Source organism: Microtus oregoni, unplaced genomic scaffold (genome assembly GCF_018167655.1).
Source record: "Microtus oregoni isolate MIOR12 unplaced genomic scaffold, Mior012 000021F_ref0000039, whole genome shotgun sequence".
NCBI classification, from domain to species: domain Eukaryota; kingdom Metazoa; phylum Chordata; class Mammalia; order Rodentia; family Cricetidae; genus Microtus; species Microtus oregoni.
This window is the reverse complement of record NW_024543080.1, coordinates 19,226,394-19,254,020: the sequence shown is the minus strand read 5'-3', so window position 1 is coordinate 19,254,020 and position 27,627 is coordinate 19,226,394. Positions and strand designations below refer to the sequence as shown.

Sequence of the window (27,627 nt, the reverse complement as noted above, 5' to 3'; positions counted from 1 at the left end):
GGAGAATGCTACAAAGCAGGGGTTTGCAACAGAGTAAATTTAGGAGGAATCATTTTTTAAAACAAAATGTAAGTATATTATATATCTTATCGCACTGTTTCAATGGAAAATCAGTCGACATCTGTAAAAAGAAAAAAAATGAATTAGATTCACATATATGTGAGGCGAGGAATATGTACATATTATGCTTATACAGACATTTCTATGAATACTTTGTTATAGTATAATAACATTGGGAATTGAGATATTTCCCAACTGTTCTTCAGCCTCTCTCTCTCTCTCTCTCTCTCTCTCTGTATTTTTTCAATTTATCGCCTAATCACTCTCTAATGACAAATTTATTCTACACATATGTGTGCCTAATAGTTATAATATTTAATAATATATTTAACAATGTGAAAGTAGTTTACTAGAGCTTATTAGTCCCAATAAGAATATAAATATGTCAAGTTTTCCCCACATCTGCCTTAGACCATGGCGCAGTTCATCTGAAGCTCACGGAGAAGACTCTAGTACTGCTGAATGCTGCTGTGACCTAATCCAAGCCTCAGCCAGCCACATTTTGGCTCAGTACCAAGGATAAGTTGGTCTCCAACTCCTGCTAAGCTTCTTAGAGCTCTTGAGATGGTGAAGAAAAATCCCAAGTGCTGAAACTGAGGGTTTCCAAGAACTCACAGCTGAGGAAGCCACGCTGAATAGCTCTGTGGCCACTGAGGGGATCATCAGCAAATGTGACGTCATTGGCTGTTGTAGCTGGCGACTGGCCTTTTATATCTGATTTTGTTTAAGCTCTCATTTGAATGTTCTTGGACCACATGTGATGAGACCGATATCTTCAATAAAATAAGATCTATCAAAAAAGATTTTCTTGTTGGTTTACTCATCTATCTGCCATGATGTGATTCACATTTTATACTTATTTTCTTACTAAATGTTATCAGGATAAAGCAAGAAATTAGGTAGTCAGATGACAAAAGCAAGAGGGGAAATGACTGTTGAATTACTATTTTATTTGTAAATAAAATTGCGAGCAAAATAGACCAAGTAGACCCTAACAGAGGGAATGTACATAAAATTGCATTTTCTGAAATTCAGAGCAAAATTCATACTAAATTGTTCAGATTCCATGTCCGTTGTGACTGTGTAGAAAAGGTTCTGGTGACTTTAACTCCTCTAGTTGTTTCAATCTCTGGCTTTTCGTTTCTGCTTTTGTATATTTATAGTTTTGTCTTTTTCTAGAATAAACTGGGCAAAATAATGTATTTTTTCAAAGATCCAGATTTGCTTTAAGAAATTTCTGCTTTGCTCATTTTTATTTTTAAAGAATTTGTGTGTGTGTGTGTGTGTGTGTGTGTGTGTGTGTGTGTGTGTGGTGTGTGTGGTGTGGGGTGCCTGTGGAGATCAAAAGAGAGTGTCATATCCCTAGGAGCTATGGTTAATTATAAGCAATTGAGAGCTGTCCAGTGTGGATGGTGGAGCCAAATTCTAGTCCTTTGCATAAATGACAAGCATTCTTAACCTCTGAGTCATCTCTCCAGTGCTCCCCCACCTGCCACTTTTTAAAAATGTAATTTATTTTTTAAAAGAAAACAAACTATCTTTTTTCATTTTTACATACCAATCCCAGTTCCCTCTACTTCCCCTCCTTCCATTCCCTCTACCTAGTCCCCCATTCCTCAGAGAGGTTCAAGGCTATATCGACTCTCTACTATAGCTAGGCTACTATAGCTAGGGATCCGTCCAAAGAGAATATGTTTCCTAAAAGCCAATACATGCAGTAGGGATGAGTCCTGGACCACTGCCAGTGTCCCCGCAGTCTGTTCCATCCATCCATCTGTCACCCACATTTAGAGGGTTTAGTTTGGATTTAGGCTTGTTCCTTCCTTGTCCAGCTGAAGATGGTGAGCTCCCATTAGCTCAGGTAAACTGTTTCAGTGGGTGACCCCATCATGGTCCAGAGGCATCACCATCCCTGACATCAATCTCTGTTATAGAGCTACAGTAGTGAAAACAGCTTGGTATTGTCATAAAAACAGACAGCAAGATCAATGAAATCAAATTGAAGACACGGATATTAATCCATACACCTATGAACACCTGATTTTTGACAAAGAAGCTAAAAATACACAATAGGAAAAAAAGCATGTTCAACAAATGGCACTGGCATAACTGGATGTCGACATGTAGAAGAATGAAAATAGATCCATATCTATCCCCATGCGCAAAGCTCACCTCCAAATGGGTTAAAGACTTCAATAGAAATCCAACCACACTGAACCTGATAGAAAAGGAAGTGGGAAGTAGCCTTCAATGCATGGGCATAGGAGACCACTTCCTAAATATAACACCAGCAGCACAGACACTGAGAGCAACAATACATAAATGGGACCTCTGGAAACTGAGAAGATTCTGCAAAGGACACAGCCAAAAAGACAAAAAGGCAGCCTACTGAACAGAAAAAGATCTTTACCAGCCCCACATCAGACAGAGGACTTGTCTCCAAAATAAATAAAGAACTTACGAAATTAGACATCAAAATTCCAAATAATCCAATTAAAAATGGTGTACAGAACTAAACAGAATTCTCAACAGAAGAATCTCAAATGGCTGAAAGACACAAGGAAATGTTCAACAACTTTAGCCATGGAGAAACGCAAAAACAACTCTGAGATACCGTCTTATATCAGTCAGAATGGCTAAGAAAAAAAAACACCACTGATAGCTTATGCTGGAGAGGATGTGGAGTAACGGGGACACTTTTCCATTGCTGGTGGGAATGCAAACTTGTACTACCACTCTGGAAATCAATGTGGTGATTTCTCAGAAGATTGGGAATCAAGCTACCTCAGGACCCAGCAAGACCCACCACTTTTGTGGCTTCATGCATGTCAGCCACCACCCTACCCACTGAGCTGCAACCCTAGATTTATAAACATTTTTTGAGTATGAGTTAGTTAGAAGACAGAAGTACCTGCCAGTGAATCCCGGCCTGCTCCGGTGGAGCTGACTAACAGAATAGGAATGAAATCCCTGAAATTTTATGATGTGCACAATAAACAATGATGGTGTCATCATCTCCAAAAATCTCTTTGGATGACTACTATTGTGTCATAGACCAAGGAATACTAGGATCAAAGCAAATCTAACCCTGAAATACCAGTACTTCCCATTCCTAAAGCTTGCATTGCCCCTACAATTGAAGTTTTATATATAATGTTAGTGTATATATGCAATTGAACAATTGAAGCATATATGAGTATGGTTTAATTTGTGACAAACAGAATCTTCCAAGTTGAGTTCAGTTGTGAAACACATGCTGTTTCATGTTTATTTATTTATGTATTTTTGGAACACATACCATTTTAAATGAAACCTGTTGACCTCTTCCCATTGCGTGGCTGCAAAAGAATAGATTGGAAAGAAATTGTGACTAATGATGTGAGGTAATTCCATTGAAAGAAGCCTAATATTATAAAGAAGGGTCCTTACTGTACACTGAGGTGACCCGACAAGCTATGGACAGAACAGAAAAGGGCTTGTTGGACCCCACAGATGCAGTTTCTGATTTACTAAATCTGAGGTGGAACTTGGAAATCTATATTTCTACCAAGTTCAGAGACACTGCTAAAGCTGCCAGGACCATGATGAGTTTGAAACTACTCCGTTTTGCTTGTAGGGAACCAACATTCGATAAGAAATGTTCTCAAAATTCATTTTGATGCAAACCAATGCTAACTTTCCAAAGTCATGGTGTTTCATTTTATATACTCTTGCTGTCAATCCAGTCTTGCAATCCAGTCCAGTCCATTCTCCAATTTGCTGACGTAAATTTTCCCACAGGAACACGACCTTGGGCCTCAGGATAAAGTTGAAAATTTTCGGCTAAGTGTTTCATTAAATACATCCTGTCTAATCTCTGGTACCCACACGTAAAGTCATCTCTGTGTCACCTCGAGTCCCCAGGTAAGATGTTTGTCCCAACTCTCATCTAAAGCAGACTTACAGAGGATGCGGTAGGACGTATACAAATAACACATCATTTAATACAAAGGACTTGAGTATCCTCTGATTTTGGTTTTTTAAAACAATCCTCCTTAGATACCAAGGGATGTCTTTATAAGAAAGTCTGAGCTACTGGGCCAACAAGTTTCTAATTATTGTAGACCTCTGTGTGTTTCTTTGGGACTGAACAGCTGAGGGGCCAGGCAGGACAGAAACCTCCGCCAACACTGTACCTTCTTTTAAAATATTTTCTTTTACCATAAATTCCATATATGTGTTGGTGTATGTGTAGATGCAGGTGCCCACAGAGGTCAGGACAGAGCTCTAGATGCCCCGGAGCTGGAGTTATAGGCTGTGAGCTTCCGGAAGCAAATGCTAGGAACTGAACTCTGTAAGAGTAGTATGTGCTCTATCTTTTCATTCCCATCGATTAATACCTTCCCTAATACCTTTCAGAAGTCCAGGAAACAGTTGTTGAATACATTTATTAAATATCTAACTTTTTGGTTGTGTGTTAAGAAACATGCAGAAAACATGGCTATTTAGAAGTAGATTTATATACAAATGCAAAATGATAAACCTGGTCATAAAAATATCTCTACTTGTAGTTTTTATTATCATAGAATTTTTAACTAATAGTTTGTAAGCATAGTCACAACTCTTGTAACCTATTTGATCAAAACTCTAATAACCAATTCCTTGGCTTTTGTTTCTTTTACATAAAATATCATGAGATTAAACACGGGGTAGTGGAAGGGAGATCAGAGATGCTCTGGTTCCAAACAATAGGGTAGTGTGAGGAATAAAACCAAATCAAGTGTCTATAAGTTCACTGCAAAACTTCATTAAGACAAGTTAATTCGGTGAGTATACATTTAAAATACTTTGTTAACTTTCATAATGTTGATCATAAAATGCCATATATACATACCCTGAATAAAAAGTATCCCCTACTTTGACCAGCAAAAGGACTCCGGAATTCTTCCTGAAAGAAATAAGGATGGCATAGCAAATTAAATAACACTAAAACAAATGTGTAGCAAAGTTCAATATTATTTTAAGTTTTCCAACTCAACAAAAGGTACCAAAGGCCTGAGTAGAGTCTTCATATCATAGAGAGCTCTTACGTTTACACCTGAACCATTTCGACAGCCTCCAGTATCCCCAGAATGGTGTATTTAAAAATACATTCTTCATAGATTTTCTTTTAAAAATTTTGTCAAGTATATGTACATTCATCAATAAATAGAAAGAAAATGTCAGGTACGATGTATTTAAAAGTCTCTTTTTGACATTCTTCTAGAATAAAATACTCCCTTTAACAGAAGTGTTAGATGTGGTGACACGAACAGGGAAAATACAAGCTGGAATTGCTGTTAAAGCAAGAATAGAATACTTCTACATGGAACCCGAGGGACAGCTTTAGCCAATGCCTTGAAAGAGGTTGTCTTAATATTATTGCATGTGCAGAACAATAATGAAAAAAATGCCAAATAGGAACAGCTGTAATACAGGCATATTACATAGCGTTACTTAAGCATGCCACCCTAAACTATGAAAAGAAAATTTAACTTTTTGTAGTTTCTTTATAATTGACTTGTAGTGTCCTGTTTGCATTAATAATTCATGGAGATCAATAAATTTATCAGTCAAAACTGTTTTCTTATAAGTAGAGTTATATTCTTTATTCTAAGAAATGCCTCTCATATGTATTTAAGTTCATAAATCCTTGATTTACAGAAAATCTATCTCTAATTCCCAGTATTTGTACTTAATTCTTATTTTTATTATACTTCTCAAATTAAGATTGAACCATTGGTATTTAAAATGTATATGCAGAAACTGTGTGTTTAGGTACTTGTCTAAAAGCAGGTCCTGAGTATATTCAAGATTTAAAGAGGGCACAATGAAAATTAAAACATTCAAATGCAACACCAAAGCAAAGATTTTCAGGATGCTGTCATCAGAGACAGAGTCCTCAAAAACTGAAATACTTTGGAAAGGAGAGATTAAAAAGGGACTAAAGATAAAGAGATTTAAAAGATAGCTGTCTGCAACTACGATAGTCTCGCTCAAGCCAGAAAAGGGAGCCATGTGCTAAACTAGGCATAATAATGAATATCACTCAATCTTTCCTTGTGTAACTTGTGAGACTGAAATAATGTAGTCAAAATAATTATCTCTGGTTGATACAGACATTGTAGGAAATAAAGTCAACCTTTTAAAGTGTGCATTTATGTCTAGAAAACTTGATGACACTGACTTTCTTTTTCAGTCTGAGAATTCTACCACTTGGGGGTGGAGGGGTGCTGGACTTGAACCTAGGGCCTCCCACATGCCAGGGTGGTGCACTACCACTGTACTTTAGTCCCCATTTTGAGAATTCTACATAATTAAGGTGTCATTAAATCCCCTGTTAGGTTTCTCTTTAAAGTTAGCAGCACATAGCAGTATTCAACTGAAGCTAAAATTCTAAAACGTGCGTTATGAAGAATTAAAAAAATCAGTGTCAAAGTTAAGAAAAACACCAGACCCAAATTCAGCTTTTAAGTATGTAGTGGTAACCATATAATAATGAAAGTAACTATCATTAAACCATAAAGGGAATATCACAATGAAGACATTCTTGTTTGTTTGTTTGTTTGTTTTGCCTAGACTAAGGGTCAGTGAACTGCATGGTCACTTTTCATACTAGACAACTCATGGAAACTTATCTAACTAATGTGACTTCCCTTTTGTCACCTTGAGTTCTCAGAACCTGCAAAAGCCCAGCCAGGCTCCTAATAAATCAAAGGTGGTAATACTAGACCCAAAATACAAAGTCTCACTTTATTTTTTTTAATTTAATTTATTTATTTATTAAAGATTTCTGCCTCCTCCCCGCCTCCCATTTCCCTCCCCCTCCCCCGATTAAGTCCCCCTCCCTCATCAGCTCGAAGAGCAATCAGGGTTCCCTGACCTGTGGGAAGTCCAAGGACCACCCACCTCCATCCAGGTCTAGCAAGGTGAGCATCCAAACTGCCTAGGCTCCCCCAAAGCGAGTACATGCAGTAGGATCAAAAACCCATTGCCATTGTTCTTGAGTTCTCAGTAGTCCTCAGGACTGTTCTTTACTGACCCTGAAAAGTCCCAGTTTCTAGTTAACAGTGTGTTAACTTAGTTATAGTCACCTTACACATTAGTACTAGTTAACAGTGTGTTAGCTTAGTTATAGTCACCTTATATATAAATACTAGTTAACAGTGTGTTAGCTTAGTTATATTCACCTTACACATTAGTACTAGATTTAGGTCCTATTTTTGCTATTCATGGGAAAAATGGAACATTGACATTTGTTTTATGATGGGTATGTTTACGATCCTTATTCTTATCAATGTTTTAACACTTGGACAAAAAAAATAATTATACCACCCTGGCTATTTGTCAGCAAGAACACAGGGGTAATAAATTTTACTTGATTGGATTGTCAGTTCCTCCCTAAAGACCAAACACCCAGCAGTTCCACTTCTTAAATCAGGAAAACATTTTCTCAATGAGAATGACATGGAAGGTCACCCAAGTTTTCCTCAATGTCCAGGGCTCGAGCTAGAAGGGGCCAGAACACAGAGAGGGGAAAAGATTGCACAACGCGATTATGCAGGTTAACCAACCATGTGATGGTTCGGATATGCAATGTCTCCCAAAGGCCTTGTCATCAGCCTGTGGTCCCATTGAGAGGTAGTGGGATCTTTCCAAGGCAAAGCTAGTAGAAGGACATTATGTCCCTGCATGCATTCAACTTGAAGAGAATGGGGACACTAAGCTCTTCCTCCTCCACTCCGGTCACTGTAGAGTGAGAGGCTTTGGCCAACTGAACACCTTCACCACAACCACTTCCCCACAGGTAGAAGGCGATGCGGTTGATCAAGTTGACCAAAGACTGAAACCTCTAACTCATTGAGCCCAAATACTCCATTTAAGTCGTGTTTTCTCCAGCATACTGTCATTGTGACAGAAAGCCAATGTGAGGGCCTCACCCTGAAGAAGGGTAGCTTACAAAAGACCAGCGCTGCAGGTAGCAGAAGGGACTGCCCCCAGTGGCAAAGCCAGCATGCACTTTATGTTACAGACGCCCACCTTGAATCTCTTCATTCTTCTCTCATGGAGTTGAGGAACGAGCTGCAGCAACGGATGCACGACAGACGACTGAGGACATGAACACACACAATGAGCACCAGGCTCTTCAGCATTGGGTAGTACGACGCTTTCCTGTCTGTCTGTCTGTCTGCCTGCCTGCCTGCCTGCTTTTTACCCACTATTCTTGCCCCAGATCAGAGGACCAAAAAAGGGAGATTAAAGATATTACCCGACAGCCTGTTGTAAGCCACTTAAAGAACTGCAGTAAATAAACCGAGGAGTGGGATAGAATTTTCTAGTCCATAAACCAAGAGGGGGAGCAGGTTGCTAGTCCTACACTAAGCTCTTTGTCGTTATTTGAAGAAGCATTTTGCTGAGGGCCTCAGATCATCTACAGCGCCAACAGGTGCATCCCCAGATGCCTCTCTAGGGGGCAGAAAGCCATCTGCCATCTTCTACTCTTACTCAAAATAATTTGGTCCAAATGAAGGCAACTTGCCAGTATCAGTTTTCCCTTACAAACATTGCTATCTGGGTGCGTCTAGCACACACACCTGGAAATCCCCTTCATAAGCTAAATATTTAAAACGGAACAAGAACAAGACAAGAGGGGACAGAAAGATGACAACGTGCTACTGGCAACGGAAAAGGTGACAAAGACGCACTTTCTAAAAATGAAGAGATATATGGAAGAAAACGAAAGCGCAGCTGAGACACACAGCCACCTGATACAGCTGCACTTTCTTAAGGTCTGGGGCAAACTGAGCTTCCTCGCTAACAGTAAATTCATTTAACAAATGGATGACTTTCGATCCTAGATGATGATTATCTGCTTATGAATGCAACCTGTGTTTGCTATGTAGCTAATCTTACTTAAAACCCTCATCTGTTCACATGTAAGGTTATTCTGTGCGGTGCAAACTTCAAATAGAATTCAAGTTCACATTTACCTTTCCAGCACATGTTGAAGACACATTGTCCTTCTCATCCCCTAAACCGTGCACAGTAGTGGGTCCCAAGCTTGCGAAGACTAACTACTACAGACAAATAACTTCTATGCTTATTTATTTTTCTGGTGCAGAAGATAAAGCCCAGGGCCTTGTTTATAGCATGCAAGGACTCTACCTACCATGCTACCGCCCTAGCCAGTTTGTATTTTTAAAGTCCATGCAAAACTGAAACTAAAATGAAATAACAAAAGCAAACAACCCAAAAACGACCACCGAAACCACAGAAGTCTGATGTGACTTAAGCCTGGGTTACTCATTTCTGGGTACTCTGAGATGTTCATTCTCACAATGAACATCTACCTAATGGTAATGAGCAAGAACAGATGATATTTCCAGTTGGCCACCGATCCTTGTCTTTTGAAATAATTCTTTTTAAAAGTGTCTTTGGATGACACTACATTTCTCTTCCATTAATATCACCCCAAACAATTCATTTTACTTATTTGTTTGCTCTTAGACTTCTTCTTTTTTTTGGTCATTGAATACAAATTGATAAAGGAGGGGTTTCTCTCGTAAATGTTTTTTACTTACTACCATATATCTGGTATTTAGAGTTGTGTCCGACACAGAATTGTGAATGGGTGAATATAGGCACACACAGTTATTGACATGAAAAGTAAATATTGATTTCTATTCATTCACTCACATAGAAACTTAGTTCTTTTCCCTTTATGCCACTGAAGAAGCAGACACTGAGCTACATCTTCAGACCCATACATAACTTTTTGAGCACAACATATGAGTTGTAGTCTCATGCTATGCTAGATAATTTTTTAAAATTAGTTTCCTCTCAAACACATGCTAGTGACTACTTACCACAATATTTGAGTTTCCCGACTTCTCTGTCTTTGAATAATGAAATAAGAACTGTTAAAACAGAAAGGAGAGTTGCATATCAAAGAGCTGCGGCTTCCGCTGTTCTTCTATAGGGTATATGTATTCAGGAAAATCACCTTACCCTCTTAGTATTATCTTTCTCATTTTGTTCCTAGTGAAGAGATATATATCATTATAACATACATTATAAAACTTTATGTTACATACTTGGAAATTATGGAATGATGTAAAATTTCAAAAATATGATGTTGTATTTCAAACATAGGACTCAAGTTCATTAAGCATCTTTTGCTCCAAAAATAAATGAAAAATTGATTAAATATTACTTATAAAAATATAGTGATCTTTTCTATAAAATTACTTATAAGAATAAAAACTCAAAGCATGCTCATGTTTAACAGTGATGGGATGGGAAATTATAATGCAACCGCATAATAGAGTGTCCAGAGCAAACGAATAAGCAGACAACATCAGAGTACTTTTAATTGTCATGCTAAATAAAACTATGAGTTATTTTTCTATCATAAGCTTCCCTGTAGTCGCTTGTCTCTAAAATGTCTGTGTTTTAAGACTCATATCACTTTTTTTGTTTCATTTATTCTTAGCACCAAAGAAAGCCGATGGACAGATGTTACTGTCATTACTTTGATCTTAATTAGAAAAAAATATGTTTTATTACACTTTTGGAGGGGAACGTCACCACTAGAAAGAATAGATTAATTTGCCACTGAATCTGAAATTTCAGAAAAAACCGATGCCTTCAAACTATCAGTTTCTTTCCTTGAGTCATTGTTTGTGGAAGGTTTGGTGGCTGAAGTTTAGGGTAGGTTTGAAAGGCTAATGAACATCATTCGGAACCTAAGGCTTTCGCCTTTAATTGGGGGGGGGAGGGGGTGAGATTTGTTCAACCTGAAGCACAGGCTAGAACTGAGGGTTAATGGTGTGTGATCTCTTAGGTTTCCACCTGTCTTCACCTAGGCCAACGCGCTCTCCCGGAAAAATCAGATAATTCAAAGCAGAAACCAGGACACTGAAGCCATCAGAATTTTCAAACTGACATTGATAATTTTGTTGTCTGGTTTGGTTTTCCTTGTGTCTGCTTGTTTGTTTGTTTGCTTGTTTGTTTTTCCCGATGTTGGGGTGAAAGCTGAGGCTTCACGCATGCCAGCCAAATGCTCTCCCCAGCTCTGTTTTTCCATTCTTAATGTCCTACGCTATAACAATATTCAGCAGCTTAAATTCATTCTTGTCTCCCAGTTGTACGAGTGGGTGAGACAAGACTGTATATGATCATTAATTTGTTCCATCAGACCACATTTTATGCTTGAAGGAGACCTGTGATTTCCTAATTAGCTGATTATGAACTTTACCAATATGAAAATATGAGGTATCAGAGAAACTGAAGCATTTGTTTCTCATCCCAAGTCAGTGAGTCTTCTAGCTCCTGTTGACAGGCTTCCTAAATTGGGCGTATTTTCTTCAAGGAGGAGGAATTTCAAGATGTTAGTTTGGTTGGCTGTTTGGCTACAGTACTACAGTCTTACCTGAGGCTTCTTGCGAATCTCCGTCACCACATGGCAAAACTCCCTCAGTGCAGCGGATGCCTAAGGCAAACAAGAAGACACATGAGCTGGGCTTCTCTTAGCACCTGCACACAGGGTGAAGCTTAAGATGTCGGAAGCGCAAGTGTGTTCCATCTGCACTGCAAAGAGGTCCTTACTGTGGTCCACTGAAACTCTGTAGGGGTCAATGGATTTCTCTCAAAATAATCTTTTGGCTGCTAAAACATCCTTGGGCCAGGGCGATGGCTCAGCGGGTAAGAGAGTTTGCTGGGACTGCAAGAGGACTTGAGTTCAAATCCCAAGCACCTTCACTAAACTCTCCAGCATTGGGCACGGAGACAGGTAGATTCTGAGAGTGTGCTGATCCATCAGTCTAGATACAGGGACAAACTCAGGCTCTATAAGGTCCTCATCTCAGCAAACACGGTGGAGAGGGATGGTGGAAGATGCATGGTGTCTTCTATGGCCTCTGCTTGGGTGGACATGGGTGTGCATTCCCATGTACACACACACACACACACACACACACACACACACACACACACGTATGCACGCGTACTTGAGCACACGTACAAGAAGCAAAGAAAACCCTCTCTCTTTCCTTGCAGCAGCCATGCACCGATTGAGGCTTTCGCTATGGTCCTGTTAGCTCTCAACACTCGCTGAGAGATCATGGAACCCTATGACTAAAATAACCTGGGTCGTGCCAGCAAGGGATTAATCCTCCCTCCCGGCTTGTGGTGGAGTGCGTGTGCATGCCAAAGCTGTGAGCCTCACACAGCATTACTCATTCCTGGCTAATTTGAAAATCCTGCCATTGCTCTCAAACAATGGGAACCCAAGGACGAGAAGTCGTGCGTGGTGCCCCTAATCTGGGTGCCTCCCTTTCCAGGTTGCTGACTGCACGTCCCAGGATCAGGTTTGTCAAAACATCAGAGAGCAGAATTAGGACAGGAATCCTGTGGTTGGTAGCCAGCTGGGGCGTGGTAAGGAGTGGCACAAATGGACAAGCAGGGGCAAACCCTGCCGTGCACAGGACCTAGCAGAGTCGCCCCGTGAGCCACGGGGTCCTTATAGGCTCCTTTCTAGAGTAACGTAAAGCTGGGGCAGCGTGACCGTGGTTCAAGTGAAGAGCCTGGAACCAGACAACAGTGCGGATCCCATTTCTACCCCACACCGTGTTACTGCAGGCTGGTTACTTAATCTCTTTACACCTCAGTTTCTTCAGCCAGAAATCTGGGGTGACGTCACTGCAGGAAGTTCCTGGAAGGATTAAAAGCAGGAAACGCTCCGGTTTAATTTACGGTGGCAGGTACTCTCAGTTTAGAAAAGATGGCTCCATGTTGTCAGTATTCTCACCCATTGGACCTGGCGTGACTGTCTGTGCTCAGAAACACAGCTGGAGCCACCGTGCTGAAGGTCTGTTTTTTATCTTCCTCCTGCTGTCTGTTCACTTTCCAGGTAAATCGTTGGGATATATATGAACACAACATGCACCATATGTATACATGGTGTTTCAATGCGTTAGAAAATACTCTCCTGCACATAATTTGCATTCCGTTCTGGAAACGTATGGACAGGGGACACAGGACAGCAATTGGCACTTTTTGTATAGAGAAAATGAGGTCCCACCCGATTGTCACTTGCCCGGTACCTTAGGAAGTTGTAGTTGACTGTGTGGACTGGGAGCCAGGCCTTCTACTTAGTGATACACCTTGGTGGCCTCCGCAATGCCTGCTGATTCTATAGTTTGGAGTTAACTATTTTTCAGTTGTTTTATGGTGCTGGGGTGTCACATAAATGCCTGCTGGGTTGGTGCTCTATCACTGAGGCCCAGCCCCCAGCTATGGGGAGTGGAATGACAGAAGTCCACAGTGTGGCCTGCCCTTCCTTACCTGTTCCTTTCAGGCCACTCCTGGAGAATCTGGTAATAAAAGCCCTAAAGTTATTTTTTCAAATAGCCCATATGGAAATGCAGTAAAATCCAAAATAACAAAAGGGAAATCCTTAGCTATGTCCCATGTCAAAGAGGCATTTCAATCAAAGAAGACTGTATATACATGCGTATGTTGTAGTCGCTCCTTAAGAAACCGTGGCTAGGCTGGATGAGACTTGGCAATAACACTGATGTTTGACTGGAAACATTTAAAAATGATGCATTTTTGCTCTAGCTCCTCTCTGTAAGAAGCCTTTGTCCTCAACAATTCTTAAATGCCTTTCATACATGGGATAGGTGATATTTTATCTTGTATTTATGGGTCTTAAATTTTTATTTGGAAAAACATCTTGACGCACTATTCAGATTAGTCACATTGTTAATAAGAGTTAATGTGAAATTCATATTTAAAGTATTGAAATGTATTATAGACGTTATAGATGTAAATGACAGAGACAGCACACCTGCCAGGCTCTTGTTAATGGGAGGCCTTCCCATTAAGGGGAGGACAGGAGAGGAGTAGATGTGAGGAGAGGGAGGGGAGTCAGAGGAGAGAAGGGAGAGGAAACAGCAGTCAGGGTGTAAAATAAATGAAAAAAAAAAGAGTTAATTTTAAAAAGGTGTCCAGAAATGAAGTTCAATAAAGAGTTAACTTGTGGAGCTGGGGCAATGGCCCAGTGCTTAAAGAGACCGCTGCATAAGTGTGGGGGCAGAGTTTGGATCTTATGCAAAGGCAGGGTGAGTGTGTTAGCCCCATTTCAGCCTCAGAAGGTGGAGCTGGGATCCCTAGAGCTGGCTAGCAAGACTGGCCATATAGGCAAGGTCTGGGTTTGATTGACAGACCCTACTCCAGTGAATAAGGTGGGAGGTGAATGGAAGATGATTCCTGACATTAATCTAGAACCTTCACATGCATAGCACACATGTACAGTGTAGAGTGTACACCCACACATAGAGTGTGTCCACACATATGCACATATATATACATACACACACACATATATGTATGCTTGCACCACACACATACACATACAGATACACACATGCACACACACACAGATACACACACATATACACCATAAATAGAAAAGGATTAAGTTAGTTTATGTTGATAAAGTTTAAACAAGTGATTAAAAATATATCCAGTGGGCATTGTGGATATGAAATTATTTAATGCTGTTCCTGAATTATAAGTTCAGCACAAAGGCTTACATGCTAATATCTATCACATGTCACTCACCTGACAGTGCTTCTTGTGGTTTGAATACGTCTCCCAGAGACTCACACGTATGAACACTGGGTCCCCAGTTTGTGGCCCTTGGGGGAATCTGTGGAACCTTTGGGAGGTGGAGTTTTTGGTGGAGGAAGTAAATCACAGAAGATGGGCCTTGAGGTTTTATAGCCTGGAACCACTTCCTGTCACTGCCTGCTTCCTGTGTACTGATACAATGCGGCCAGTCAGCCTGCAGCTCCTGCCGCCATGCTTCCCCTGCCCTAAGGGACTGTATTCCCCCGGCCATGAGCCATATAAACCTTTTAGCCCTTCGCTGTTTGTTGGGATGCTTTTTCACAGCAGAGAGAAAGTAACTAAGGCAAAATTTGGAGTTGAAAGCAAGAATTTGAAATATTGTTCCAAAGATCTTGCTTCCCTCCCCTCTGCCCAACCCCACGCAAATGCCTCTAACTCTGGCAGGGAAATCTCTGCAGCTAGGAAACAGCATTACACAAGGCTGCATCTCCACTCCTGCCATATGGAGAAGCATATAAATGGTCACTTAGCCTGGGCCAGAGGATGTGGATGAGGTGTTTCTGTCAAAGACCCTGGAGGCACTGAATCCGAAAACAGAGTCAGTAAGGTGAAGTCTGGGTCCTTGCACTCAGACCTGCAGGCCGAAGCAGCAGCAGCCAGTAAAATCTGGATAGAGATAACACACTTGTCTCCCTGTGGAGGAGGTAGATCAGCACTCCCCTCACCCTCCTCCTATGAGAAAAGAAGTAAGCTACCTCCCTGGTAGCTGGAAGCAGGAAAGTGGGCATGCGCAGTTCAGCCTTTGGTCTTCTGCGCCAACACAGTGGTCAGCGGTCCTTGTGCAGTATCCACCTGGCCCTGATTTGAAAGGCCACCAAAGACATCCATGCCATAAACACAGCTTCGGGCTTAACTTGCCAGCATAGCTTTTTATGATTCCTATAAATCACTTTATTCTTCTTGTTTATAACAGTCTCTCTAGGTAGCCCAAGCTGGTCTAGAACGTTTGATCCTCCTGCCTCAACCTCCCAAGTGCTGGGCTCATAGGCAGTACAGTTTAAGACTGGTGGGAGACTCAGGGACACTGGCTAAGTCCTCCCAGAAAGCTCGATTCTGGTCCTAGATCTATAACAATAGCCAAACTAGCATTTTAATAAGTGTTCCAATGGGTTTCAAACTCACTCGGGAACAAGTTATCAGCTCTCTGGATAGAGCAGTAGGTATAGCATTTTTTTTTAAAAACACAATTTGATTTTGAAATTAGCATTTTGATAGTTTTCAATTTCCATAATAACTTTATTTTACTTAAAAATAAAAGGCTGCCCTTTTCAAACAGAAGCCCATGGTCCTGATATTACCTGAAGGTAATGCACTAATATAGACTGTGACAAGTCTCAATGAGTCTGAGGGAGAAATGGAGGTTTTTAAGCAGCAGCAAATGCCCGCGTTATTACACAACACCGCCAGATGAAATTACCTCAGCTTCGGAGTCAATAGACAGAAAGGATGAACAAGCTTCATGCACCTGCAGGAAACAAAGACCTCAGTTATTTTTGTGGAAGGAGACTGCTCGTTCGTTTCCCGACTGCTCAGACCCAAATAATCACACAGAAACTATATTAATCACAATACTATTTGGCCAATAGCTTAGCCATATTCCTTGCTAGCGCTTACATCTTGAACTGACCCGTTTGTATTAATCTATGTATTGCCATGAGGCTGTGACCTATCAGGAAGGTTCCATCTGGTGTTACATGGCGTCCCCCTGATTCCGCTTACTCTCTTTTTCCTGCCTGGCTTTAGTCTGCTAAGCCATTGGCCGATACAGCTTTATTCATCAACCAATAAAAGCAACACATATACAGAAGGACATCCCACATCAAGTTATACCCTAGAAATAGAAGAGACCAAAACATAAAGCAGACTTCACGGAGTTATCACATATACAGACAGCAATCAAAGAGCGATGGCAGCCTTGACCCCTCAGTTCAGAGAAGAGGCAACTCTATAGCCTTATAAGAAAGTCCTGGGTGTAGAGTGTGGTAGTATATGCCCATGATCCCATCTCTGCGGCAGGGGATTGCTATAAGTTAGATGCCATCTTGGACTACACAGTAGATTGAAGGCTGGGATGCATAGTAAAACCCTGTAGAAAGGAAAGAAAGAGAAGGAAAGAAGAAAGACGGAAGGGGGGATGTGAAAGAACAAAGGGAGAGAAAGGAAGTCCTAGAATTGGGAGCTGTCCAAGATTCTTCCCCAGCCATTGGGATATATGTCCCCAGTAACAGCTGATAGAGACCCTCAGAGTGTTTGATGCAAAGTGAAGAGTCCTGAAATCATTCAGCCTGAGCAACCTGACAACATGACCAAAAAAAAAAAAAAAAAAAAAAAAAAAAAGACCTCAAAATGGAGTGTGCTGTTGGTTGCTGTACAGATCTGCATTAGATATGACTCTGACGTCATTTCACTTAGCCTGATAATTGAATGACACACAGCATATAGGAAAACTCTTAGGACAATAGAAGCCACAGGTCTCCATCTCCCAAGGAATGCTTACGCGACTGTGGCTGGCAGCTGCTGTTCTCAGCCTTTATCCTAAGGAGAAAATGGTAGTGGTCTTACACTGTAGCGCACAAGCTGCCTCAGCTGGCACTGCCTATGAGCCCAGCACTTGAGAGGCTGAGGCAGGAGGATCAAACATTCTAGACCAGCTTAGGCTACCTAGTGAGACTGTTATAAACAAGAAGAATAAAATAAAGCAGCGATTTATAGGAATCATAAAAAGCTATGCTGGCAAGTTAAGCCCGAAGCTGTGTTTATGGCATGGATGTCTTTGGTGGCCTTTCAAAACAGGGCCAGAAAAACTAATAGCACTGATGCTCGGGGTGTCTGGAGTTGTTTCAGTTAAATCTTCTTTATAGCACGACATCACAGAGCCCCTTCCTGTGACAGAATTCTTTATTGGTCTACTTAATTGAAATTGTATTCTCACACCAGACTACGAGGGGTAGTTATGCTCCTCAACTTAACTTCTTAAGCTCTCTGTTGCTTCCAAGTTGACAGCCTCTTGAAATATAAGATTTTTGAGCTTAGGGAATAGAAAGAGCACAAGCCAGTGCAGAAAAGCATGATCTCACATCTGCCACAGCTCACAGAACACATCACCTGGCAAACCACAGGTATGTGAGGAATATTTAGAAATTGTGTCATGTACCTGCTCCCACTTACACACACACACACACACACACACAGAGAGAGAGAGAGAGAGACTTTTGAGTCAAGAATTACATTGTCTTTAACTTGATCAGAATCAATATTAAATAAAAGTTCTTGAATTGAATTTTTGAAAGACAGAAATGCAAGAAGAAGAAGAAGAAGAAGAAGAAGAAGAAGAAGAAGAAGAAGAAGAAGAAGTTAACTGAAGGGTGAGCTGAAAAGTCAATGCTCCCTGAAGCTGTATTGACTGGTACACAATGCTGTCATCTCCAAATACATGGTCTTTGCTTTGGTAGACTGGGAGGAAATGGCTTCTGAAGTGTTCATTGGTGCAGAGAGGCATCGAACCTGCATCCCAGGGGAATGTTGGGTAATCCTGGTACAGTAATCATATGCTACCACACTTGGCTAGCATGGCAAATCCTTTAAATATGTTTTCCTCCAAAAGAAGGACAATGTTGTCAGAGTCACTCTCCCCCTGCAAACCATGCTTCCCCAAATCTGTGAAGTGGCATGCGCACAGGAACAGGCAGCCTGGAACCTCAACTAGCTCACTGGTGCATCAAGCTGCTTACATAAAAATACCAGAAACTTCACAAACCTAATGAACCCAATTAGGAGAGTATTGTGAAGCTCTGGTCTTTTTTTCCTTGTTCACTGGGAAGGGGGCAGCAGCTCCATTCACTGCCTCACCATTTGGGTAAGCATTTGCCAGCTTTCCTCAGCTGACGGCTCCAGTGCTTTCCAGTGCTGCTAATGGCTTTTGAGACCTTGGCACGGTCCGTTGGTGAATCTGTTGGAAATGGACAGGCTTTTGCACATGGCTGGAGAAGCACATACTTCCAGTGTCTGGGCCACTCTGTAATGTAAAAGCTTCCAACAGGAAAAAACAAAACAAAACTGTCTTTTGTGTTCTTAGTGGGTCACTTTCTGTGCACTGTTATTGGGATTTTGTTTTCTTTGGGAGAAGAGATACAGGGTCTTACTGTGTAGCCCAGAATGGCTTTGAAATTGCCTCTTGAATACTGGTACTACAATTACATGCTACCATACTTGGCTGCATGTTATTAATTTATTTAACTTTCCTGTTAAAGAAGGTCAATGTTTTCATAGACACCTTTCTTCCTAGCAATTATGATCTAAAATATTTTTCAAAGCTATTCCCGAAAGAGATCATTTCATGCTAAAATACATTTCTATATTGTACATTAGTAGGAATTATTTCAACGATTCATCTTGCTTTCTGTTCTCCCCATGTTCTTTGATGACCTAGCGGAGCAGAGACCCTTCTAAGACACTTTATGAATATCTGTTCTGCTAAAGACTGTTCGGTACCTGGTACTTATCATTTCTTTGTCTTCTTACCTAATGTACTTTGTTGGGGGGGGGCTTAGTGACAGAAAGATTTCTCAGCTTGACGTACATATAATCGTCCGCCTTCTTTGTAATATTTCCTTCTGCTATTCTCATTTCATCCTCTCATAGACAACTCTTCTAATGTATTTGGCATATGCACCTTTCATTTGTAAATATTCTTGTAAAATCTATTTTACCTGCATGCATGGAAATTCTTTAAGATTTTTCATTTATTTTCTACTTAATATATTACTTAGAGTCTCATCATGATGCGAAGTGTACATCTATTATGTGACCTCTACCCTTTGCATAGCCCTCTAGATTGTGTGTGGTAACCTATTGCCGATCCACTTCCTAGGGACGGACAGACACTGGGTCCCATCTAATTCTTTCTACTGCAAACAGACTGCAGCTAGTCTCCTTGCACAGCTCTTTAGGCATCTTCCTGTGAAAAACTTGCTGGGGGCTCTCTTCCCAGGGGAGGAAGTGCTGGAGCATCTGAAATTCTGTTGGAGTTTTCGCTATCCTCACGCATCTCTCCTATTCCTCTATGATCTATCTTTTATGTTTGGCTCTTTAATTCTCCTCTTGTCATCTTTGTACAGGGTGTTGGTTTTATGTCTCTCCATACAGTGCACCCGTTTCAACCTGTTCTTCTCTTTCTCGAACTCACAGTATTGTTTATGTGTGTGTCCATTTCGCCTTTGGTCTGGCTTCCTCCAGAAACAGACTTTTTAGACAATGTTGTAGCTGGGGCTATAACTCGGGAGTAGAACACTTGTCTCACATGCCGAATTCTCTGGGTTGGATCCCCAAATGCCGCAGTCAATAAATCAGCAGAGTGGAAGAAAGGAAAACAGGAGAGGCTAGATTGCAAGTGTGTCTTTTTAGGTGTGAAGCTCAAAGCATCAGCAGAAGCACGAAGAAGGGAAACTGAGGAGAGAAGAAATTTAATAAGGGATCGTCATCATGACTGACTGGGTTCTGTCTGTCTGGAGAGTCTGGAAGAGAGTGCAGAATAGGTTGCTGCCGGCCACGCTGAGGGAGTTAAGGGGGCAAAAGTAATTTCCTACCACTGCCCTTCCTGCTCCATGTGAGTGCTGCCCTCTATGGTGTGGTGGTTCGGGGGGCCGACTGTGGTTTTGCCAACACCTGCAGAACAAGCAGAATCACAGAGGCTTTTTGATAAGAAATTAGCTGGAGGACCTGGGACGGCAGCTGTCAAAGGCTGGACTTTCCAAGTCCTAATTTTTACTCCAGGACTTCATGCCTTTATTTTTGGGTCCTCATATGACTTTTCCAAGTTGTCATTTTATAGGCATCTTCATAAGCAGGAACAGACAGTTCTCACCCTTAAGCTCCCTGTATTTAAAATGTCATCTGGATTTGTAGACATTTAGTTTCTCGTGTCAATGTTAGGTTAAATTTAGATGTTCCTTTCAAAAAGTAAGTGGAATTATTCTAAATAAAACCACACTGATAGTATGGACTTTGCTTTGACTAATTTGTGGAAGATTGGGTATTTTTATCATGGTGAATGACTTATACTGAGTCCTGTGGGCAAAGCAATTGTCCCAAAAGGGCTTAAGCTGAATCCCCCAACACTCACATAAAAAGTCACCACTCTTAAAATCACTATTGGGGAAGCAGAGACAGAAGGTATCATGGGACTCACTGATCAGTCAGTTCAGCCTAGCCGGTGAACTCCAGATCCTAGTGAGAGACCCTGTCTCTCTCTCTCTCTCTCTCTCTCTCTCTCTCTCTCTCTCTCACACACACACACACACACACACACACACACACACACACACGACAGACAGCTCCTAAAAATAACCTGCAACACATAATTGTTCCATCGAAGAAAGGATGTCTCTCCTTCTAGTCACATATTTAGCTTTTAATATAATTTATTTTTCCCTCTATAAATGGACTGTGTGTTTATCACCTGCTGGTTTTTGTTGCCCTTGTGGATGACACACAATTGTCTCCAAGTATCTGTAGGGATTGGCTCCGGCACCCCTGAGAATACTAAAATCCATGGGCGCTCAAGTTCATTATATAAAGCAGTGTAATACTTGAATATAGTCCACATTCTCCTGTATTCTTTAAGTCATCTCTAAACTATTTGTAATCTTCAACACAATGTGAATGTAATGTAGACCAGGCTGACCTAGGACTCACTGAGAGCCGCCTGACTCTGCCTTCCAAGTGCGCAGAGTAAGGCGTGTGCCACCATGTGAGTGCTATGTGGGAGGTCACTATACTGAAGTGTTTGGGAAATAACTGAAAGAGCCTGGGTACACTTAGAAAAGCTACAGTTTTTCAGCCCTAAATATTTTCAACCCCTAGTTGGTTGAGTCTGTAGATGTAGAACTAACTCATGGATTCAGAGAGCCAATTATATCTTAAACTATATTGTTATATTACTTTCTTCTAGGCAAAGGAAATGTTAATGATTCTTACATATTGGTATTATACCCCCAGATTCTGTGAGCTCTTGTACTAGTTCTGACATCTGAACATCAAGATACTTAACTAATGCAATTCTTCACCATCACAGAGAACAGGAAGAAAAAGACCATTGCTTATCTCAAATGAACTCAGATAAAGTATTTGATTAAGCTAGAAGTTGAAGTCTGACACACCTCTTTGTGAGACAGAGAAAGAGAAGTTCCTTGGCTAGGTAAATGGCAGACGTGTGCACTTTAGTGAAAAGTTTTCTTTTATAGAGAAACATATGACACATTGACAGTGTAAGACAAAAACAGGCTTTGGCCATTGACACAAGAAAGGAACTCTTACTTGAGGGCATGTTAAAGATGGATCATTTCACACCTACGTATATCATGTGTTGTGTTCTGATCAAAGCCCCAACATCCCTCCCCTTCCCCATCCCTCCACCACTTTCCCCTTAATAAATAACTATTCCTAAATCTTTAACAAATAGAATACAAACTCGATCTGAGAATCCATGTCTGTAAGTGGTATATTTTGGCAAGTTCAAATTGATTATAATTACTCTGTTTTTAAAGCTTTTTTTCTGCCTTCTAAGCTTTACCATTTGCTGTATTATTTTCTTTTATCTTTCTTTCTCTCTATTTTAGAATTTCCTGAGATAGTATCTTGATATTCATATGTCTACATATATGTATGAATCTATAGATCAGGCTGGCCTTAAACTCATTATGTGTCTCGGTTCGGTCTCAAACTTAGAGGAATCTTCCTGTCTCAGTCTCCCAATTATAGGTGTGTTTCACCGTATCTGACTCTTTTATTTGAAGACAACACTCTTAATTATTATGATGTCACAGTGTTTGTAAAATTAAAGTTTTTCCCCAAGTTCGATTGCACTATTTCACTTTGCCATAGTAATTCTAAAGAAGAATGAAATCTTTGCCAATTTTTATAAGGATAATTTTTTTTACCTTATTCCACAATTGTAGTTCTTGCTCTGGCTCTAATCTTTGAGTTGGTATTGGAGCACCTAAAGATAAAGTTTTGAATACATTAATGTTACAATATTATATTTTTCTCAAATCAGTTATTCCTATGCAACTCCTTTTCAGAATTTAGTTGTCATTTCTTGCTATAAATTACTACTAAGCTAATTCAACTAGTCATGTCAGCATTTGACCTTACATAAAAACCATAATTATGAAAGAAACCCCAATAACACAGTGGAGATAGTACTCTCAAGAATGAATTACCTATATCTTTACATAAAAGCATATCTGAATACTCATAGCAGCTTTTTCAATTGACCTGAAAGAGGAAACAATCCAATAACATATGAAAAGCTGTGGTAAACACTTCAAATACATTATTCCTTAATCCTCATATCATATTATTTAACTTAAGTTATAGTAATAGTTGCAATTAGCTACATTTTCTGTGCTCTTGATCGGATTCTGGTATGTGCATGCATTGTGTATGTGTGCTGGGACTCAAACCAACAGCCATGAGCATACTAGGCCTTTTACTAACGATGCCCAGTCCTTTCTGTGGTAGTTGTTTTAGGAATAACTTAGAAGCATCATACAGAGAGTTGATTGCATTCAGAACCTGGTGGAACCCCTTCTGATGGAAAAACCCTTCACATAGTGATACATTTCTCACCATTCCACAAACATACGTGTCCGGCACTGTTTTCTGAGCTCTTTCTGCCTGCAGGAAAGGATGAATCTGTGATATCACATCTTCTTATAAAGTCTAAAGTTTCTGGAGATCTTCCTGAGAGAGACTCTGTTTGACAGGCACTTCTATGATTTAGTCATCTTTATTTTATATGTTTGAGTATTTGTCTGCATGTATGCATGTGCACTACGTGCATGTCTTATGTCTGAGAAATCCAGAAGAGAGCATCAGATCCCGTGGGCAGTTGCAAGGTCCCACGTGAGTGCGTGGGAAGAGAACCCAGGTTCTCTGCATGAGCAGCACATGTTTTTAATCACTCAGCCATCTCTCCAACCCCAGCATTTTAGTGTGAAGAATAAAGTTTTCCATTCCTAGCCCTTATCATCTCAGGACCAAGTGAAATTCCAACTCAGCTACCCTGCATTAGGCAAGACTTCCTCACCGAGACCGTAGGGAGCTTGACTCCTTCCAAACCCCAGGCTCCCATGAGCCACTTAGAAATTGCCATTGTGCTTAACCACTTCTATCAAAATCAAAAATGGGTGCTTTGTGGCCCTTCTACAAAACACATGAAGTACAGTCTCAGGGTAAGAAAGGTGCAGAACCTAACATAAAATGTTTTTCTATAGTTGATAGAAATCCACTGATATCTGTCTGAACTCAGACACAGAGCAGCATTGCTTTTCTCTCCTCTTTTCTAGAACCGATAACAATGTTTCCCTCAAGCCCTTGGTATGTTATTCCAGTTTCTGCTGGGCAAACTATAACGAAAGAAGCTTCACAGTTTTGGAAACTGAGCGTCTAAGCTCAAGCCTCTGGTGAGAGCCTCAAGGTGGATAGAGGACCTGTTAGATCAGTAGTTCTCATCTTCCTGATGCTGTGATCCTTTAATAAAGTCCCTCATGTTGTGGTCACCCCCAACCATAAAATTATTTTCATTGACACTTCAGAACTGTAATTTTGCTACTGTTATGAATCACAATGTAAATATTTTGGGAGATTGAGGTTTGTCAAAGGGGTCATGATCCAAAGGTTGAGAACCACTGTGGTAGAGTGGTTGTGTAATGAGAGAGACAGCCAGAGGGCAGGGAGGGGCCAGTCTCAATCTCATAACAACCCATTCTCCAATCATCCAGAGTCCCAAGGGAACTCCTTTAATCCCTTCTCAGGCAGACTAACACACCCTTCTACCTGCTAACCAGACTAACACACCCTTCTAGTCTCCCAGTGCCCCACTAACCCCAATTCACAAAGGCTTGTCATCTCTCAGTGTTACCACACTGAGAACCGAGATTCCCAAACTTAGACTCCAGAAGGTACCCTCGATCCATGTCACCTGGGATGTGGACTGTACAGGACTGGCAGAAGCTGGCACTTGCACTACACTCCTCATTTTCCAAAGCAACACTGCTCTTTCCTTCTAGGTCATAAAAATGGCAGCTTCTGCTCATTTTCACTCATGTATTTCTACTTAAGCACTGTGTACTAAAACAGATCTGATTACTTTGAAGGTGGCACCCATGCTGTTCTTGCTAACCCTTCCCTGCAGTTAGTGTGTGAGAAACAGCGACTATTAATGGAGTACGGAGAATTAGTCAATGAACAGGAGTTCTGGGTAGGAAAAACATTCATTGTTAGTCTTGGCCATTTGATCTCTTATTGCTACAGGCTTAATCAGATGACTGGCAGATACCCAGAGTATATTCCTCTTTATGAGAAGTCTCCTTCTTCCAACATGTCCTTTGAGTTAACTGTTTCTACCCTGCACATCTGGCTGGCTTTTATCATCTCACTAGCTCACAGCCCTTGTGTATTCTGCTACTTTCCCCGCCCCCCTTTCACTATGTTTATTGACACTTATTTTCCCCTGCTTTTATGGCATGCCTCTCTCTCTCTCTCTCTCTCTCTCTCTCTCTCTCTCTTTCTCTCTCTCTCATGTCTAGTTACATTTGTATACTGATTGATCTTGTTAGATTACTGCCAATTCTTGCTTATGTATGCTATGCCTGTCCCTCCCCCATGTTTAGGGGCTTGGGACTAATTGCAGATCAATCACACTGGCCATTCATCCTGCCCACTCCTCACCCTACTACATTTTAAGAGAAATGAAATTTGTTTGTTTTTCCTGTCTGAAAAGGGATGAAGGGAGAGAAAAGCAGTCAGGGGACTTGCCGACAGTGGAGGAAGCCTTTTGCTTGAATAATATCAAGGTTATTTATGATATGATAGGTCAGCCAGCAGATTTGCTCTTTTAGAAATAAAACTGAAGGCTCACCTACTTTTTTCTGGAAACCTGCAGCCCACCCAGTTCTCTAAGATAGTCATTTCCCACAGCAGCAGAAGCCACTGCAAGCACCTTACATGCAACATGCATGAAAAGCATAGCTTTTTTTCCCCCTAACAAAACAATTTTTAAAACTATAGCTATTAAGGCTGGTACTATGGCTAAGAGCACTGTGTGTCCTTCTAAGAGCTTGGGTTCAATTCCCTGAACCCTCATAGTAGCTCACAACTGTCTATCTAATTCTAGTCCCAGGAGATGCCACACCCTCTTCTGACCTCCTTGGACACCAGGCACACAAGTGAGGCACAGACATACATCCAGACAAAGAACCCATATACGTTAAATAAATAAATACCAATAAAGGTTATGATTATCTGGCTACAGGCTGTTTATCTGCTACTGCCAGGCTACTGATTTCTCTGCAATGTATTAAATAAACCTGCTTTCTTTCTTCAAAGATGAAACAAAACAAAAAGTGCTATAATTATCTCTTTCCTTGAGAAGGTAAATGAAATTATCATTCTAGTATTTCCAATAAGATATTTAAAAGAGAAAAAGGCTACTTTAGCTTTCCTAAGTCTTGGTGAATCGCGGCTGCAGAAGGTTTGTATGCTGCTGTGTGGCTGCTGTCGGACTTTCATTTCCTTCAGAGGACAACTTGTGGGTGCCGGGGATCTAGCTCAGGTCTTCACCCTTGGCACCAGGCACCGTCACTAGATGGGCCATCTCACCGTTCCTGTTACCTTGCTTTCTAAATGGGGAAACCTATTCTTCCTCAATGTCTTAGCCACAAAGATCAAAATGATGAAACAAAGGCAATAAAAACTCGCCAGGAAAGGAATATTTGTCTCTTTCCGTCTCTAACTGAGGGTTAGGCTATGAGCTCGAAAGCGCTCTGCAGCTGTGATGTGAAGTCCTTAATATTTCTGAAAAATTAACAGCCTGCTGACCTGGGCCTAACTGGAGAATTTGCGTTTGGAACAAGACAGTGTTTGGAATTTGAAGGACCCTAATAACGCAGGAATGAATAGCCCCCCAGGTTGCCTGGTAACTAAACTTTCTTTACAGAACAGTCAAGGGACACATTTTGCTTCGCCACTCATTCGGAGGTCAGACCTTCCTCTCTGGTTTTGCTGCCCCTGTGGTTTCCCAGGAGCCACGCTGGGGGAAGTCCCTGTTGTCATCAGCTCCCACGCGCCTTGTTAGTCTTAGGTGCCCATCACTAGACACCCGGTCAGCCTAACATCGCTTCAACTTTCTGTGATCAGAATGCTAATCCTTCTGAAAACCTGTAAGCCCTCTGCCTCTCCTCCACTCTGTATGTAACCCAACAGCCAGCTTACCGGGAGGCTGAGCACACCCCAACTTAACCTCGCCTTGGAAAGGGGAGCAGTAGACTTTTTTTCCCTCCAATAACTGCGATGAAAGGGGAAATGTTTTAGTTTTTTTTAACTCCCACTACGGAGTCTGCAGTTCATCCCCGCTGCTTCCCCAGCTGGCTGTCCCGTAGCCTTGAGCCAGACCATGGCTTCAGTGGAAGGTGGGTTCTAGAAACCCGGAGAAGAGACAAGGAAGGTAGTGCAGAGAAATCGGTGCAGCGAGAGCCTGAGGAATGCAGAAGGCAGAAAGCAGAGGGTGGCATCTTACCTCTGCAGGCGTCCGCGAAGCAGGCTAGGAGCAGCAGCAGTGACAGGAGCGGGGATGCAGAGACCGCTTGTCCCCCAGACAGCCCTAGGCGGCTACCCGCTGCTCGCGACATCTCTGTCACTTCCAAGCGGCTCTGGACTGGCGACCAGGGACCCTGTGCTGTGCGGGTGTTCTGGTTGTCCCTCAGCGTCCCGTCCCTGGTGTGTCTTTTGTTGAGCTCAACCACCAAAGCGACCATCACCGCGCACCGCCAACTTTTAAATCTGGCGCACACGTGG

At 41.3% G+C, this 27,627-nt stretch overlaps 1 protein-coding gene across 1 annotated transcript; it reads right to left on the bottom strand.

Moving 5' to 3' along the window:
* Positions 1 to 27,627, bottom strand: Nmu (neuromedin U). The gene is made up of 10 exons (XM_041671039.1): positions 27,350 to 27,627; positions 22,710 to 22,768; positions 16,190 to 16,237; positions 11,510 to 11,569; positions 10,087 to 10,116; positions 9,945 to 9,995; positions 8,119 to 8,187; positions 4,934 to 4,987; positions 3,359 to 3,398; positions 1 to 121 (listed from the first exon to the last, which is right to left on the bottom strand). Exons 1-9 carry the CDS (start codon positions 27,585 to 27,587, stop codon positions 3,363 to 3,365), a joined length of 645 nt encoding a protein of 214 aa, XP_041526973.1. The 5' UTR covers positions 27,588 to 27,627; the 3' UTR covers positions 1 to 121; positions 3,359 to 3,362.

What these genes read in the sequence shown, in the direction of transcription:
- Nmu (XM_041671039.1), bottom strand. Translation starts at nt 27,587, where the DNA reads ATGGTCGCTTTGGTGGTTGAGCTCAACAAAAGACACACCAGGGACGGG. An exon ending in CTATTGACTCCGAAGCTGAG is followed by an intron (nt 11,570 to 16,189) that starts GTAATTTCATCT and finishes TGTTTGCCTTAG; the next exon opens with GCATCCGCTGCACTGAGGGA. An exon ending in AGAAAGATAATACTAAGAGG is followed by an intron (nt 9,996 to 10,086) that starts GTAAGGTGATTT and finishes CTGTTTTAACAG; the next exon opens with TTCTTATTTCATTATTCAAA.